This window comes from Podarcis filfolensis, assembly GCF_964270895.1.
Source record: "Podarcis filfolensis genome assembly, chromosome: 7".
NCBI lineage: Eukaryota > Metazoa > Chordata > Lepidosauria > Squamata > Lacertidae > Podarcis > Podarcis filfolensis.
Window position 1 is genome coordinate 7,943,635 of NC_139603.1, and position 13,643 is coordinate 7,957,277.

Consider the following 13,643-nt stretch of genomic DNA (forward strand, 5'->3'; position numbering starts at 1 on the left):
TAAGGAAACTGTGTCCTACTGGGGGTCCCAAACTCAGGCCGGCCCCATTCACCCTCCGGGACTTCCAGAAACGTAAGGTCCCCACAATGGGGGTGGGGACCTTCAGGGTGCAATACCGAGGGCGGACGCGGCAACTGGACTTGCTTGTGGTCAAGGGCCCCTACATTAGCTTACTGGGATTGGCATGGTTTGGACCACTGGGGCTAGCCGTCACCGGGGTGAACCACACAAGCTTACAAGTGGACGTGGACGCCATATGCAAGGAATTTCCGGGGGTTTTCGATGGGAAATTGGGACAGTATACGGGCCCCCCCATTGCTCTACAGCTTGACCCCGCAGTACGACCAGTCAGGCTCAAGGCCCGCCGGGTCCCGTTCGCTCTGAAACCCCGTATAGACGAGGAATTGGACCGACTCGTGGAGCAAGGAGTGCTGGAGCCGGTGCCTAATGCCCCCTGGGAGACCCCAATCGTCACACCCGTCAAGCCTAATGGTTCGGTCCGCATCTGCGCAGACTACAAATGTACCATAAACAAGGCCCTCACGGCCCATGCATACCCAGTGCCAGTGGTCAGCCATGTCCTTGCCACCCTGGCTGGGTCGAAAATTTTTGGCAAGCTGGACTTGGCCCAAGCATATCAACAGCTGCCAGTAGATGAGGCCACAGCAGAGGCACAGACGATTGTGACGCACAGAGGAGCGTTCAGGGTAAAGCGGCTGCAATTTGGTGTCAGCGTGGCACCAGGCATATTCCAGAATCTAATGGACTCTCTCCTTAAAGGGATTCCTGGTGTCACCCCCTTCTTCGATGATGTGTTGATTGCCGGGCCCACACCAGAGGAGTTTGAGGACCGCCTCCGCACCGTTCTGCACCGTTTCCAGACGGCGGGTCTCAAGGTGAAGCGGGAAAAATGTCTACTAGGAGTGCCTCAGGTGGACTTTCTGGGATTTATGGTGGACGCAGAAGGGGTCCACCCAACTGGGGACAAGGTACGGGCCATTTGTGATGCCCCAGCGCCCAAGAACAAGACTGAACTTCAGGCCTTCTTGGGACTATTGAACTTTTACCATTCCTTCCTTCCCCACAAGGCGGCGGTAGCGGAGCCCCTACACAGACTCCTGGACAAGCGGGCCCCTTGGGTGTGGGGCCAGCGCCAGGAGGCCGCATTCCAGGCAGTCAAGGACTTGCTGGTCTCAAACTCGGTCTTGGCACACTTCGACGAGAGGCTGCCAGTGGTGCTAGCATGCGACGCCTCGCCCTATGGCATTGGCGCTGTCCTGGGACACCAACTCCCGGATGGAAGAGAGGTACCGGTGGCATACTTTTCCCAGACACTCAACGCAACCGAGCGGAACTACTCGCAAATCGACAAGGAGGGTCTGGCAATCGTGAAGGGAGTAAAAAAATTCCATGATTTCTTGTACGGGCGGCCCTTCACCGTGGTGACTGACCACAAGCCGTTGCTTGGCTTGTTTGCCCCCGAAAAGCAGACCCCCCAAGTGCTGTCTCCTCGCGTCCTCAGGTGGTCAATTTTCCTTGCCAGCTACCAGTATGCACTGATTCACCGCCCTGGGAAGGCGATGGGCCATGCAGATGCCCTCAGCAGGCTACCACTACCGGAAACAGGCCCTGACCCAGCACCTGCACAAGAAGTTATGAGCCTGGAGCTGCTTCCTGACCGCCCCATTCAGGCACAAGAAGTTGCACACCATTCCAAGAAAGATAGGGTCATCTCCCGGGTCCTGGACTGGGTGTGGAGGGGATGGCCCAGCAGCAGCCCCGGGCCAGAATTCGCCGGCTACACAACCCGCAAACATGAACTGTCGGCCCACAAGGGGTGCCTGTTATGGGGAAGCAGGGTCGTTGTTCCCCAGCCCCTCCGCAAAAGGGTCCTCACAGCCCTACACGAGACACATCCAGGGGTAGTAAGAATGAAGGCCCTTGCCAGGAGTTATGTGTGGTGGCCGGGGATCGACGGAGAGATAGAGGCCTGGGTCAAACACTGCCAGGCCTGCCAAGAATCCCGCCCAGATCCCCCAAGGGCCCCAGTCCAGTCCTGGGAGTCCGCCCGAGCACCATGGTCACGCCTGCATGTGGACTTCGCTGGCCCCTTTCAGGGGAAAACATTCTTCATCGTGGTGGACTCCTACACCAAATGGCTGGAAGTCGCACTGGTACCGTCCACTTCTACGTCCGCAGCCATCCGAGTACTACGCAGGCTGTTTGCAACACACGGGCTCCCTGACACTCTCGTCTCAGACAACGGGACTGCATTTACGTCAGGAGAATTCCAAACCTTCACAGCGCAGAACGCCATCCGCCACATCCGTTCGGCGCCATTCCACCCTGCCACCAATGGCCAAGCAGAACGCATGGTGCGGACCACCAAGGACACCCTTCGCCGCATGACGCAAGGGGATTGGGAGTACCGCCTTGCCACATTCCTTCTAGCACAGCACAGCACCCCCAGCTCAACGACTGGCCGGAGCCCCGCTGAACTACTAATGGGTCGGCGCCTTGCAATCAGATTGGACCGCCTTCACCCCGATAGAGCTCAGGATGAGGTAGTGGTGGGGGAAGGCAGGAACCCCCGGACCTTCGAGGCCCAGGACCCAGTGTACGCAAAGAATTTTGGGGCAGGCCCTGCATGGGTACCCGCCACAGTCACCAGGGTCACTGGCCCCGTGTCGTACGAGGTGCTAACAGATGGGGGGCAATGCTGGCGCCGCCACTGCGACCAGATACGGCGACGATTCCCGGGAGAAAACCAGGAGGAGGAGGACAGGTCAGGGAACAGTGGGGCAGGGAGGCCCATAGAGCAGCAGGGGCAAGCAGGAGAGGCAGAATCAGTAAATACAGAGGGGACCCGTGAGGCCGAAAGGACACCGGAACCAGAACCACGACTGAGCGAGCCGGTTGCGCCAGACCAAACAGCCCTATCACAGCCAGCATCCTTGGAACACGAGCCAGAACCTGAACCCCGGACCAGGGAACACCCCAGGCCGCAACGCACACGTCGGCCGCCGGCGTACCTCGAGGACTATGAATGCGACCTCCCGGGCAGGACTGGAACTTAGAGGGGAGGGGTGTTATGTACTGAGTTGAATAGGATCCAAACTGCAGCAGTCTGATTGGTCCTAGAACAATAGGATCCAAAAGGCAGCAGTCTGATTGGTCCTAGAACAATAGGATTCAGAATGCAGCAGTCTGATTGGTCCTAGAACAATGCAGCAGTATGATTGGTTGGCAGGATCCACCCAATCATGCTCCAGATAGAAGTGAATCCACAACCTGATTGGCTTACAGTAGAATTCTGGAATTAGCCAATCATGTGCAGCCCATTGTGTAAATAATGTATATAAAGCAGATACTTTGAGGGGACTTTCATTCATTCCTCCTCACCACTATGAGCTGAATAAAGAGCATGAAATCACTTTGCGACTCTGAGTATATTTCAAGTGTGAAACACAAGGATGGGGATGGGAGAGACAGGACGTATAGTGCATGTACTTTTGTGAAACATCTGGTGCCTGGATTATGCCAGAGACAGGTTGCTGCTAGGCTTGACAGATAATTGACTTAGGCTGTTGAAATCTCTTACCTGAGCCCACGACAGGTGCTGAGTATTGCAACAGAGTTTGGGAACCCTTGTATGTATCCTTGATAGAAGCATTCGCCCTAAAGTTATTTTTTTTTAATTAGAAAAAAGCAACTGATGCAGCATTTACACAATTGAAATTCTCTATCAACTAGGCTTACATGCAGTTTTTAACCCTCCCCCTCCTGCCGCACAGTTTCAATTCCCCCAGAATTGTGCTTCTAACCATCTTCTATCCATTCAAGTCGATGTGTCAATGATAGCTTGTCTTAGAAAGAGAGAGCCTAGCCACAGTTATTTGTGCTGTTCATGGGAATTACTATTATTTATCAAATGTGTGCACTCCATCTGAGGATCACAGGGCAGTTTTCAATGTAAAAATACAAAAATAGATTATTATAGTAACAAGCAAAAACAATAACTACCACCCACCACCCACCGTTTAAAAGGCCATAGATTGTTTAATTAGCCAAAGGCCTGGGAGAAGAGGAATATGTTCTTGCCTGGCCCCCAGAGATATGTAATAAATGTGCTAGGTGAGCCTTCCTGGGTGAGCATTCCATAAGCAGGTAGCCACCCCAGACATTCTCATATTGCGGCCCTCTAGGTAAAGGTAAAGGACCCCTGGAGGGGAACTATGGGATGTGGTGCTCATCTTGCTTCAGGCTGAGGGAGCCGGCGTTTGTCTGCAGACAACTTTCTGGGTCAGGTGGCCAGCATGACTAAACCGCTACTGGCACAACAGAAACACCTCGATGGAAGCCAGAGCGCAGAGAAACGCCATTTACTTTCCTGCCACGGTGGTACCTATGTATCTACTTGCACTGGTGTGCTTTCAAACTGCTAAGTTGGCAGAAGCTGGGTCAGAGCAGTGGGAGCTCACCCTGTTGCGGGGATTCGAACCACCAACCTTCCGTTTGGCGAGCCCAATAGGCTCAGTGATTTAGACCACAGCACCACCTGTGTCTCCTGCTTTACCTTTACTTGCTGAATTCTGCACCAGCTGAAGATTCCAAACCATCTTCAGAGGCAACCCCACATATAATGGGTTGCAATAATCTAAGCTAAAGGTTACCAGAGCATAGTTTGCAGAAGTTAGGCTATGCCTGTCCAGACACTCAATGCAACTGAGACCACTTGAGCCTTAAGTGGAAGCAATGGATCCAGAAGCACAACTGAAGGATTAATCTGATCTCAAAATACCCTTTCCCCACAATCTTCTTCTGTGGTGAAGTTAAATCTTTATTGTTACATGCCACCCCCATCTCCATGAGCAGTGTGATATTCCAGGGGTTGCAGGCACACTGTAACCCAGGGTCTGGTTTTCCTTTTGGGAATGAGGCACAGTGGAGAATGGGGGGTCTTTACGATATATGGTTTATTTACACATACATACAACCTGATTCTAGATGGGTGGGAATCCCAGCATTACACCCCAAGAGAATCTCTTGCGTCTCAGATTTTAAAGAGACCTCAGCCATAGCTCTGCATATCTCCCTTCTGCTTGCCACCCTTCTGCTTGGAGAGGATTTTCCTCGCACTCACTTCATGCTCCGGCATCTCCCCACCCCCTGCCCCACTCCCTGCCGCCTTCAAGTTTGCAAAACCAACACTTCCTTTCTATTTGCTTACTTCAGGCCCAAGGTAATTCTGAAATTTCTACTGCCCAACTCTGGCATTGTCTTTGCTAACTATACCCCCTTTGCAGCTGACACAGCCTCTGCTTTGCAGTCTTTGTTTCTTAATGACTTATCTGCCAGGGAATTCTCCATCGGGGAAAAACAGGGTTAGCCTGTATTTTACACTGCTTATTTGGGGGGTGGGGCAGAATCTTGCATGCAGGAATTTAGGAGAGTCATGGTACCCCACACACCCATAACAATATTGTATTGCCTCAAAATTCTGTACACTGCTTTGGGAGGTGATGCATCTGACAAGTGGTGTACAAACACTTAAAATCAATCAATAAATGTCTGAAATGACATGCAAACACAATTAAGAACCTTTACCTGAATATGTGGGGAACTGGGATTAGCAAAGCCTCCTCGGTTGTACGTATAAACCCAAAAGTCATTGGGCAAAAATGTTCTGTGAAGAAAACAACAAAATGATATTTACGTTGGCACTGCAAAAAGAATCACTGACTTCCCTCTGGGAAAAGTCTCATAGGGTTGGGTTGAAGAGGTAACTAATGGAGATCCCCTAGAACGCTGCACTTTGTCTTTGTCAGGTAGCAAGCTGAGGAACAGAAACAGGGGATGCTTCTGAAATATGCTGGCAGTGCTAAGTGGAGAGGTAATAATAATAATAATAATTTATTATTTGTACCCCGCCCATCTGGCTGGGTTTCCCCAGCCACTCTGGGCGGCTTCCATAGAAAACCAAAAATACACTAAAATATCACAGATTATAAACTTCCCTGAACAGGGCTGCCTTAAGATGTCTTCTGAATGTCAGGTAGTTATTTATCGCTTTGACATCCGATGGGAGGGCGTTCCACAGGGCAGGCGCCACTACCGAGAAGGCCCTCTGCCTGGTTCCCTGTAGCTTTGCTTCTCGCAATGAGGGAACCGCCAGAAGGCCATCAGCGCTGGACCTCAGCATCCGGGCAGAACGATGGGGGTGGAGACGCTCCTTCAGGTATACTGGGCCGAGGCTGTTTAGGGCTTTAAAGGTCAACACCAGCACTTTGAATTGTGCTCGGAAACGTACTGGGAGCCAATGTAGGTCTTTCAAGACCGGTGTTATGTGGTCTCGGCGGCCGCCCCCAGTCACCAGTCTAGCTGCCGCATTCTGGATTAGTTGTAGTTTCCGAGTCACCTTCAAAGGTAGCCCCACGTAGAGCGCATTGCAGTAGTCCAAGCAGGAGATAACTAGAGCATGCACCACTCTGGCGAGACAGTCCGCGGGCAGGTAGGGTCTCAGCCTGTGTACCAGGTGGAGTTGGTAGACAGCTGCCCTGGACACAGAATTGACCTGCGCCTCCATGGACAGCTGTGAGTCCAAAATGACTCCCAGGCTGCGCACCTGGTCCTTCAGGGGCACAGTTACCCTATTCAGGACCAGGGAGTCCTCCACACCAGCCCGCCCCCTGTCCCCTGTACAGCATTCATAAATACTAGTAGCAAACTGCCTATCACAATGATGGAGGCTGAGCTCTTTACTGCAGTGCTTCCCATAAGTGAGGCCCAGATCACCTTGGGAGGTTGTGGGCTCTCTCTCATTGGGGGTTTCTAAGCAGAGGGTGAATGGCCCGCTGTCGTGGATGCTGTAGCTGAGATCCCTGCACTGCAGGGGGTTGGACTAGATGACCCAAGAGTCCCATCCAACTCAACAATTCCATGATTCTATGATTACACAGTGTCAGGGAATGGAGGGAAGGTTGTTCTCACCACAATGCTCTCTCCCTTTGCAGTGGTTTGCTTTTCCTCCCACTGGATTAAATAGTAACCATTAATTTCCATAGAAGAAATCCAAGGGTTGTTCTCAAGAGACACCATAGGGGATGTTGAACTAAATATTTTATTTACTTTTGGTGTCCTTGGCCATTAATAAGCAATGTAGCCTGAGTGTTATTTCTTTATTGCTATTATTATATTTGTTTTATATGAAACTAATAAAACATGTATTATTATTTTTAAGGAAAAAGAATAAATTAAATTAGTTGGTGTCCACATAGTCTTCTCCTGACTTCTGTTTCCAGGTCACACTAAAGCATAACAGCATGTTGGAATTGTGGAATGACATTTTGGAAGCTGGCGTTTAAAGACAGAAATAGGAATAACAGCATAAATTATAATCCAGGCTGGCTCCAGAATTTGGGGGGAGGGCCAGAATCTCACATGAACCTTAGGCCTTTCTCTTGGTACCCCTTACCACCTTGTGGCGACTGCAGCCTTATCAGTTCCCCCTCTCTAAGACGGCTTGTCACATGTCATCTCTCTTTTCCTTTCAGTGCACTTTAGATTCATTAATTTTTAATCACTGCTGGAATTTTTCCCACCATGCTGTTTTCTTGGGAAGTTCCATTGTTATGTATGTGTTGTCATTTTTTATTGTGTTACTATTACTACTACAACTACTACTACTACTGCTACTACTACTAGGCTTCTTTGATCCCTTGTAAGCTATTCCGGGAACTTGCTGCTGAACAGTTTGGGTAAGATGCTTCCTAAGAAATAAACAAATAAATCTTTTGTGGGGCACTTTTGTCTAGAGCAGGCATAAACTGAGAATTCTCATACTGCCTCTGACCTTCTGGACAGTTCTGAGCAAGACCAGTGGCCCTGTTGAGGTAGTAGTGGACTAGAAAAGGCCCCATCTGAACACCTTCTGGAGCTAGCCATTATGGACGCCCGAAATCAAAATCAGGAGCAGATTAGTAAGTGGCCAGGGTCACGTGTCGCGCTAAGACAAGCCATGGTTCTCCAGGGTTTCAGACGGGGTCTCTGCCTAGAGACACTGGAGACTGAACTTGGGACCTTCTCCATGCACAGCCCATGCTCTGCCACTGAGCTACAGCCTCCCCATTGTGGGAAGGTTTACTTTAGCAGAGTTAAACAATCCCCTTTATAAGTTTATGCAGTGATCAGCTTGTTGCTGACTTGTCTGAGTTCTACTAATAAATATGCCTTCCTGGTTAAAAATCCCTTTGAATCCCTCTTAAAGAATACACACATGAATCTGATTCACGTTAATATAACGCTATTTTACTCTCAGATTCATTCAGGTTTACAGAACTGGACCTGAAGGCAGGCTTAGGTTACATAACAAGCAAATAAACTATACCAGAGGGAAGTTGGTCCTGAGGAGATGGCAACTGAGCAGTTATCTTTCAAAACCACCAGCAACCGACAAACTGGTTGTCACAGCAACTGGTTAGAACATGGAGGCCGTCAGTCCTCTGTCAGAATGTCGCACTTGGCTGCACCTTTACATCCCACACCCAGAAGCCAAAGGGTTAAGACTAGGGGGTCACTTACTGTTGCTGCAGGTGAATTATGTACGTCTTCTTTTTTATTGTAATAATGTAAGTCTGTGTGCTCTGCACAATTCAAAAGAAAACAAAAAAATCAATCAGAAGGGTATGTTGAAACAGTACTTTTACAAATGAAATGAACAGTCTCTATTGAAATGTATTTGATGATGGCAGAAAAGCTATGGCAGGGATTGGCTGAGCTTCTTTATCTCAGGAGGACTGTCTGAGAAGAGCCTGAAAGGCCCTGCCTGGACTCTTTCCACCTGGCTTGGGGCAGGGCCTGAAGGGCTCTTAAGGATTGCTTCTGTTGCTGCTGTCCAGCAATTGGCTGAGCCAGGGCTATCAACTGTCCGGTTCTGAAGTGCCCTCTCCGACTGCATGAAGCCCAGACAGCCCTGTGGTTCTCCCCGGAGCTGAGGGCGATGAAACAATCACTGAGACAGCTAGAGCGCTGGTGGCAGAAACCTCATTTGAATCAGACCAGACACGGGTTAGAGCTCATTGTCGAGCCTACCAAGTGGCGACGGCGATGGCGAAGAGGACTTTCTTCACCGCCTCTATTGCATCTGCAGAAAATAGCAGGAGACTCTTTCAGGTGGTTCACAATTTAACAAAACCACCTTTGTCATCGGGCCCTGGTAAAGACCCCAAGATCTCCTGCAACGATTTTGCAAAGGCTTTTTTGCAGATAAAGTCACTCAGATTTGGAAAGAGGTAGACTACACCGTGGGAACAAGGCCGGGGAGGGAGCGTGTTAGAGTCCTGTCTAGTCGAGTTACTGAACAACTCCAGGCACGCCTGGAGGATGTGGACCATTTGAATCCCTTCCAATCGGGATTCAGACCTCATCATGCAACTGAAACCATCTTGGTTATGCTGGTTGATGATCTCTGGCGGGCTAGGAACAAAGGTGAAAGCTGTTTCCTAGTTCTGCTGGATCTCTCAGCAGCCTTTGATACCATCAACCATAACATCCTTCTGGACCGCCTAGAGGAGCTGGGAGCTGGGGGCACTGATATACTCCTTCCTCCTGGGCCATGTCCAGAAAGTGGTGTTGGGGGATGAGTGTTCAGACCCCTGGGCTCTCACTTGTGGGGTGCCTCAGGGTTCCCTCCTCTCTCCCCCATGCTTTTTAACATCTACATGAAGCTGCTGGGAGGGATCGTCAGGGGGGTTGGGCTAGGTGTTCACCAATATGCGGATGATACCCAGCTCTATATCTCTTTCAAATCGGAACCAGTGAAGGTGGTGAAGGTCCTGTGTGAGTGTCTGGAGGCGGTTGGAGCCAAAGATTCTTATGCACAACTGTAAAGTGCACACACGAGGATCTCTGCTCATTCACTCACCTGGAGGACCCCAGGTGTGGAACATGTGCCCTGTTTGTGGGTTTTCCAGAGGTATCTAGTTGACTCCCATGGGAAGCAAGCTTGGGAATCACTGTGCAAAATATCGTCCACTGAGTAGATGTTCACTCCATAGCACAAACTTTTGAATAAGTATATTTCTTAATTCCAAATACCTCATCTTCTCCTAGACCATCTTCAGTCATGTTGGATGGAATTTTCTTTGGAATTGTGATATCCAAAAAGGTTTGACAATCTGGAGAAGAAGAAAAATGCCAAGAAGTTAATCGCCATTTAATGTCTATAAGGCGCAAATGTCACAGCACCGTAAGACACATAAGAATAACATCCAATCACATTCAGTTGCACATTCTGAATTCGCTGAGAAATGGCTGAATCCCACATGAAAACTGAGTCTGGAAACACCCTTAATGATATGTGGCAGGTTACACCCACAACAAACTAGTCTGGAGAGGTCCTTAGATTATATTGCAGCCTGCTTGGGAGCAGGGGGCTGTCTCTCTAGAAATTCTATATACATTTATGTCATATAAATTAGGATTGCTAACCAAATAGAGACGTAGGAAAGACAAACCCTTGTGCCTTTATCAGTACTATTCTTCTTTTTTCTATTTTCCCCCATTTATTAAATTCTTACAACATATAATGACATTGTACACAAGTAATAAAATATCCCACCCTAACCCAGAAGGCAATACATCCAACATAATATCCAAATAACACAATAAGTTCTTATCCCAGGCTACCATTTGTATAGAAAGCAATAAACAGTTCGTTAACCAAAAAGTTTTAGACTGTTTTCATTTCTAGCCATATGCATAACAAAGCTATACCAATCTGTTACAAGAGAATTTATGTTTCAAACCTTATGCCAATTTTATTCATGTTGATTTTCCCACAAGCGCTATTTGCCATATTTTATTGTGCTAATTTGTCAGAGACGCACCCTACAACTTCTTCTAGTATCTCATTATGAGCCACTATTAAAAGAAAACTTAGAGGTTTGAGCTGTACATTAACATCATCACAGAAGACTGAGCAGCATCAGTTCTGGACATTTTGAGATATATTTTGACAAATACTTTCCTCCCAGAACTTTCCCACCTCAAATATGTGTTGATATGAGCCTAACTTCCCGCAACAGTTTGGTGAGCAGGAGGAACAAAAATGGGCTGATTGTACTGGTGTGAGATACCATTTTTGCACTATTTTAAGTGCTACTTCTCCTTCAAGGGAGAAGGGCCATGGGCCAGGGGTAGGTTCAATCCCTGACATTTCCAGGTACGATTGGGAGAGATTCTTGCCTGAAATCCCGAAGAGCTGCTGTCAATCAGTGCGGACAATACTGAGCTAGATGGACCAATGGTTTGAATCGGTTAAGGCAGCTTCCTAGGTTCCTATGTTTCAAGGCAGAGACAGATTTTAAAGGACATTTCCTCCACACTGAGGTTGTAATCTGACAACTGGATACCCACATCTGCCTTAAACCATCTGCTGTACCCATCTCTGTTAGGATGGGCAAAAGAAATGAGAGGCACAAATACAAGATGGGTGACACCTGGCTTGAGAGCAGTACATGTGAAAAGGATCTAGGAGTCTTGGTTGACCACAAACTTGACATGAGCCAACAGTGTGACGCGGCAGCTAAAAAAGCCAATGCAATTCTGGGCTGCATCAATAGGAGTATAGCATCTAGATCAAGGGAAGTAATAGTGCCACTGTATTCTGCTCTGGTCAGACCTCACCTGGAGTACTGTGTCCAGTTCTGGGCACCACAGTTCAAGAAGGACACTGACAAACTGGAACGTGTCCAGAGGAGGGCAACCAAAATGGTCAAAGGCCTGGAAACGATGCCTTATGAGGAACGGCTAAGGGAGCTGGGCATGTTTAGCCTGGAGAAGAGGAGGTTAAGGGGTGATATGATAGCCATGTTCAAATATATAAAAGGATGTCACATAGAGGAGGGAGAAAGGTTGTTTTCTGCTGCTCCAGAGAAGCGGACACGGAGCAATGGATCCAAAATACAAGAAAGAAGATTCCACCTAAACATTAGGAGGAACTTCCTGACAGTAAGAGCTGTTCGACAGTGGAATTTGCTGCCAAGGAGTGTGGTGGAGTCTCCTTCTTTGGAGGTCTTTAAGCAGAGGCTTGACAACCATATGTCAGGAGTGCTCTGATGGTGTTTCCTGCTTGGCAGGGGGTTGGACTCGATGGCCCTTGTGGTCTCTTCCAACTCTATGATTCTATGATTCTAGGATGCCTATGTGTTCGGTGTGGGGCTTCCCTCGGGACTGAGCTGGAAGCTGCAGTTAGGGCAGAATTCTGCAGCGCGATTGCTGACAAGAGGGAGGCCTGGTCAGCATGGAGTGCAAGTAAAGCCCTTAAAAAATAGGGACTCAGATTCAGGTGGGTAGCAGTGTTGGTCTGACGCAGTAGAAATATATATAAAAAATAATAAAACTGTCCAGTAGCACCTTAGAGACCGACAAAGTTTGTTCTTGGTATGAGCTTTCGTGTGCATGCACACTTCTTCAGATAGGGACCCGTTTACCTGCAAAACCTGCCCCACTTGTGCCCAGGGAGCCGTTATCACGGGTGGAGTTGGTGCCACGTATTGCTCAGCGCCTGATCGTTTCGTGTGGCTGCACCTACCCTTGGGAACTCCCTGCCTCTTGAGATCAAGCAGGCGCAAGCGTTCCTGCTCAGAGACGCTTAGAAAGCGGAGGCAACCTGTTTTAGCATTTTAACTTTTGCCTGTTTTGAAGCAGGGTTGTGGTCTCTTCTCGGTGCTTTTATCTTTTTGTAAACCGCGTCGAGGGTTTTAAAACAATCAGGCAGGGTGTTCATTTTATGATCGACAGCTCACAGGTGCTCAGGCCTTTCTCAACCTGGGGTCCCCAGGTGTTTCTGGACTACAACTCCCATCATCCCCTAGCTAGCAGGCCCAGAGGACAGGGATGATGGGAGTTGTAGTCCAACAGCGCCTGAGGGCCACAGCTTGGGCTTGTCCAGTCCGGGTCCCTAACGGGGCGCGCGCGTGAGGGAGCCCGCCCTCACTCACCCAGGCCGGCGGCGAAGAGGAGCAGCGCCGCCGCCGCTACCAGCTTCATGGCGACGCGGCTGCCCAGCGCCTTCTCCGCTTCGCTCTGCGCCCGCCCGCTCTAACGGTCCCGCCTGGAACCGAGGCCCGCGCGGCGGCTGCCGAGCTTCGCGCGCTCGTCAAGGCCAGCGCGGGGGGCGGCGAGGCTCCGAGAAGGCCGCCCGGCCGCCCTCCTTTGCCGTGGGGGCGGCGTGTTCCTTGGCTAGGAGGGCCAGGGATCCTCCGGGTCACAGGGCGAAGGGACGGGGCCCAGCTGGCCTTTGACATTCCTTCCCCGCGCTCGCTCGCTCGCTCACACGTGCGCGCGCACACACGTGTCTTTTCTGCCAACCCCAACCTGCGAGAATGCGGGGCCCATGTCAGAAGAGACCAAGTGACCACCCGACACGCATCTCGAGTTCCGTGGGGTTGACCCCTGTGCCCATAAAGGGCAGCTAAATAGTGGTATTTCGGTATTTTATTGTTGTAAACCACCGCAAGAACTTTTCTCATTGCGCGTCCTGTAAATATTCTTAATAAAACTAGGAGCAGCACCCCGACTGAAGCATCACGCACACAAAACAGATAGACAGACAGACAGATATTCCCATGTAAACCAAATAA

At 49.6% G+C, this 13,643-nt stretch overlaps 1 protein-coding gene across 2 annotated transcripts in view; it reads right to left on the reverse strand.

Moving 5' to 3' along the window:
* The window catches only part of LOC310767550 (disintegrin and metalloproteinase domain-containing protein 2-like), a 41,743-nt gene extending 28,625 nt beyond the window's left edge, over positions 1 to 13,118 (reverse strand). Inside the window, exons 1-5 of one of the 2 annotated variants that reach the window (XM_083624650.1) lie at positions 13,002 to 13,118; positions 10,096 to 10,175; positions 8,581 to 8,642; positions 5,608 to 5,686; positions 3,602 to 3,678 (exon numbers count right to left, since the gene is read on the reverse strand). In XM_083624650.1, the coding sequence (XP_083480776.1) occupies positions 3,602 to 3,678; positions 5,608 to 5,686; positions 8,581 to 8,642; positions 10,096 to 10,175; positions 13,002 to 13,050 (347 nt within the window). In that variant the 5' untranslated portion in view covers positions 13,051 to 13,118. The remainder of the gene's footprint in view (positions 1 to 3,601; positions 3,679 to 5,607; positions 5,687 to 8,580; positions 8,643 to 10,095; positions 10,176 to 13,001) is intronic. The other variant, XM_083624649.1, reaches the window with a different exon arrangement.
* Positions 13,119 to 13,643: the final 525 nt, after the last annotated feature.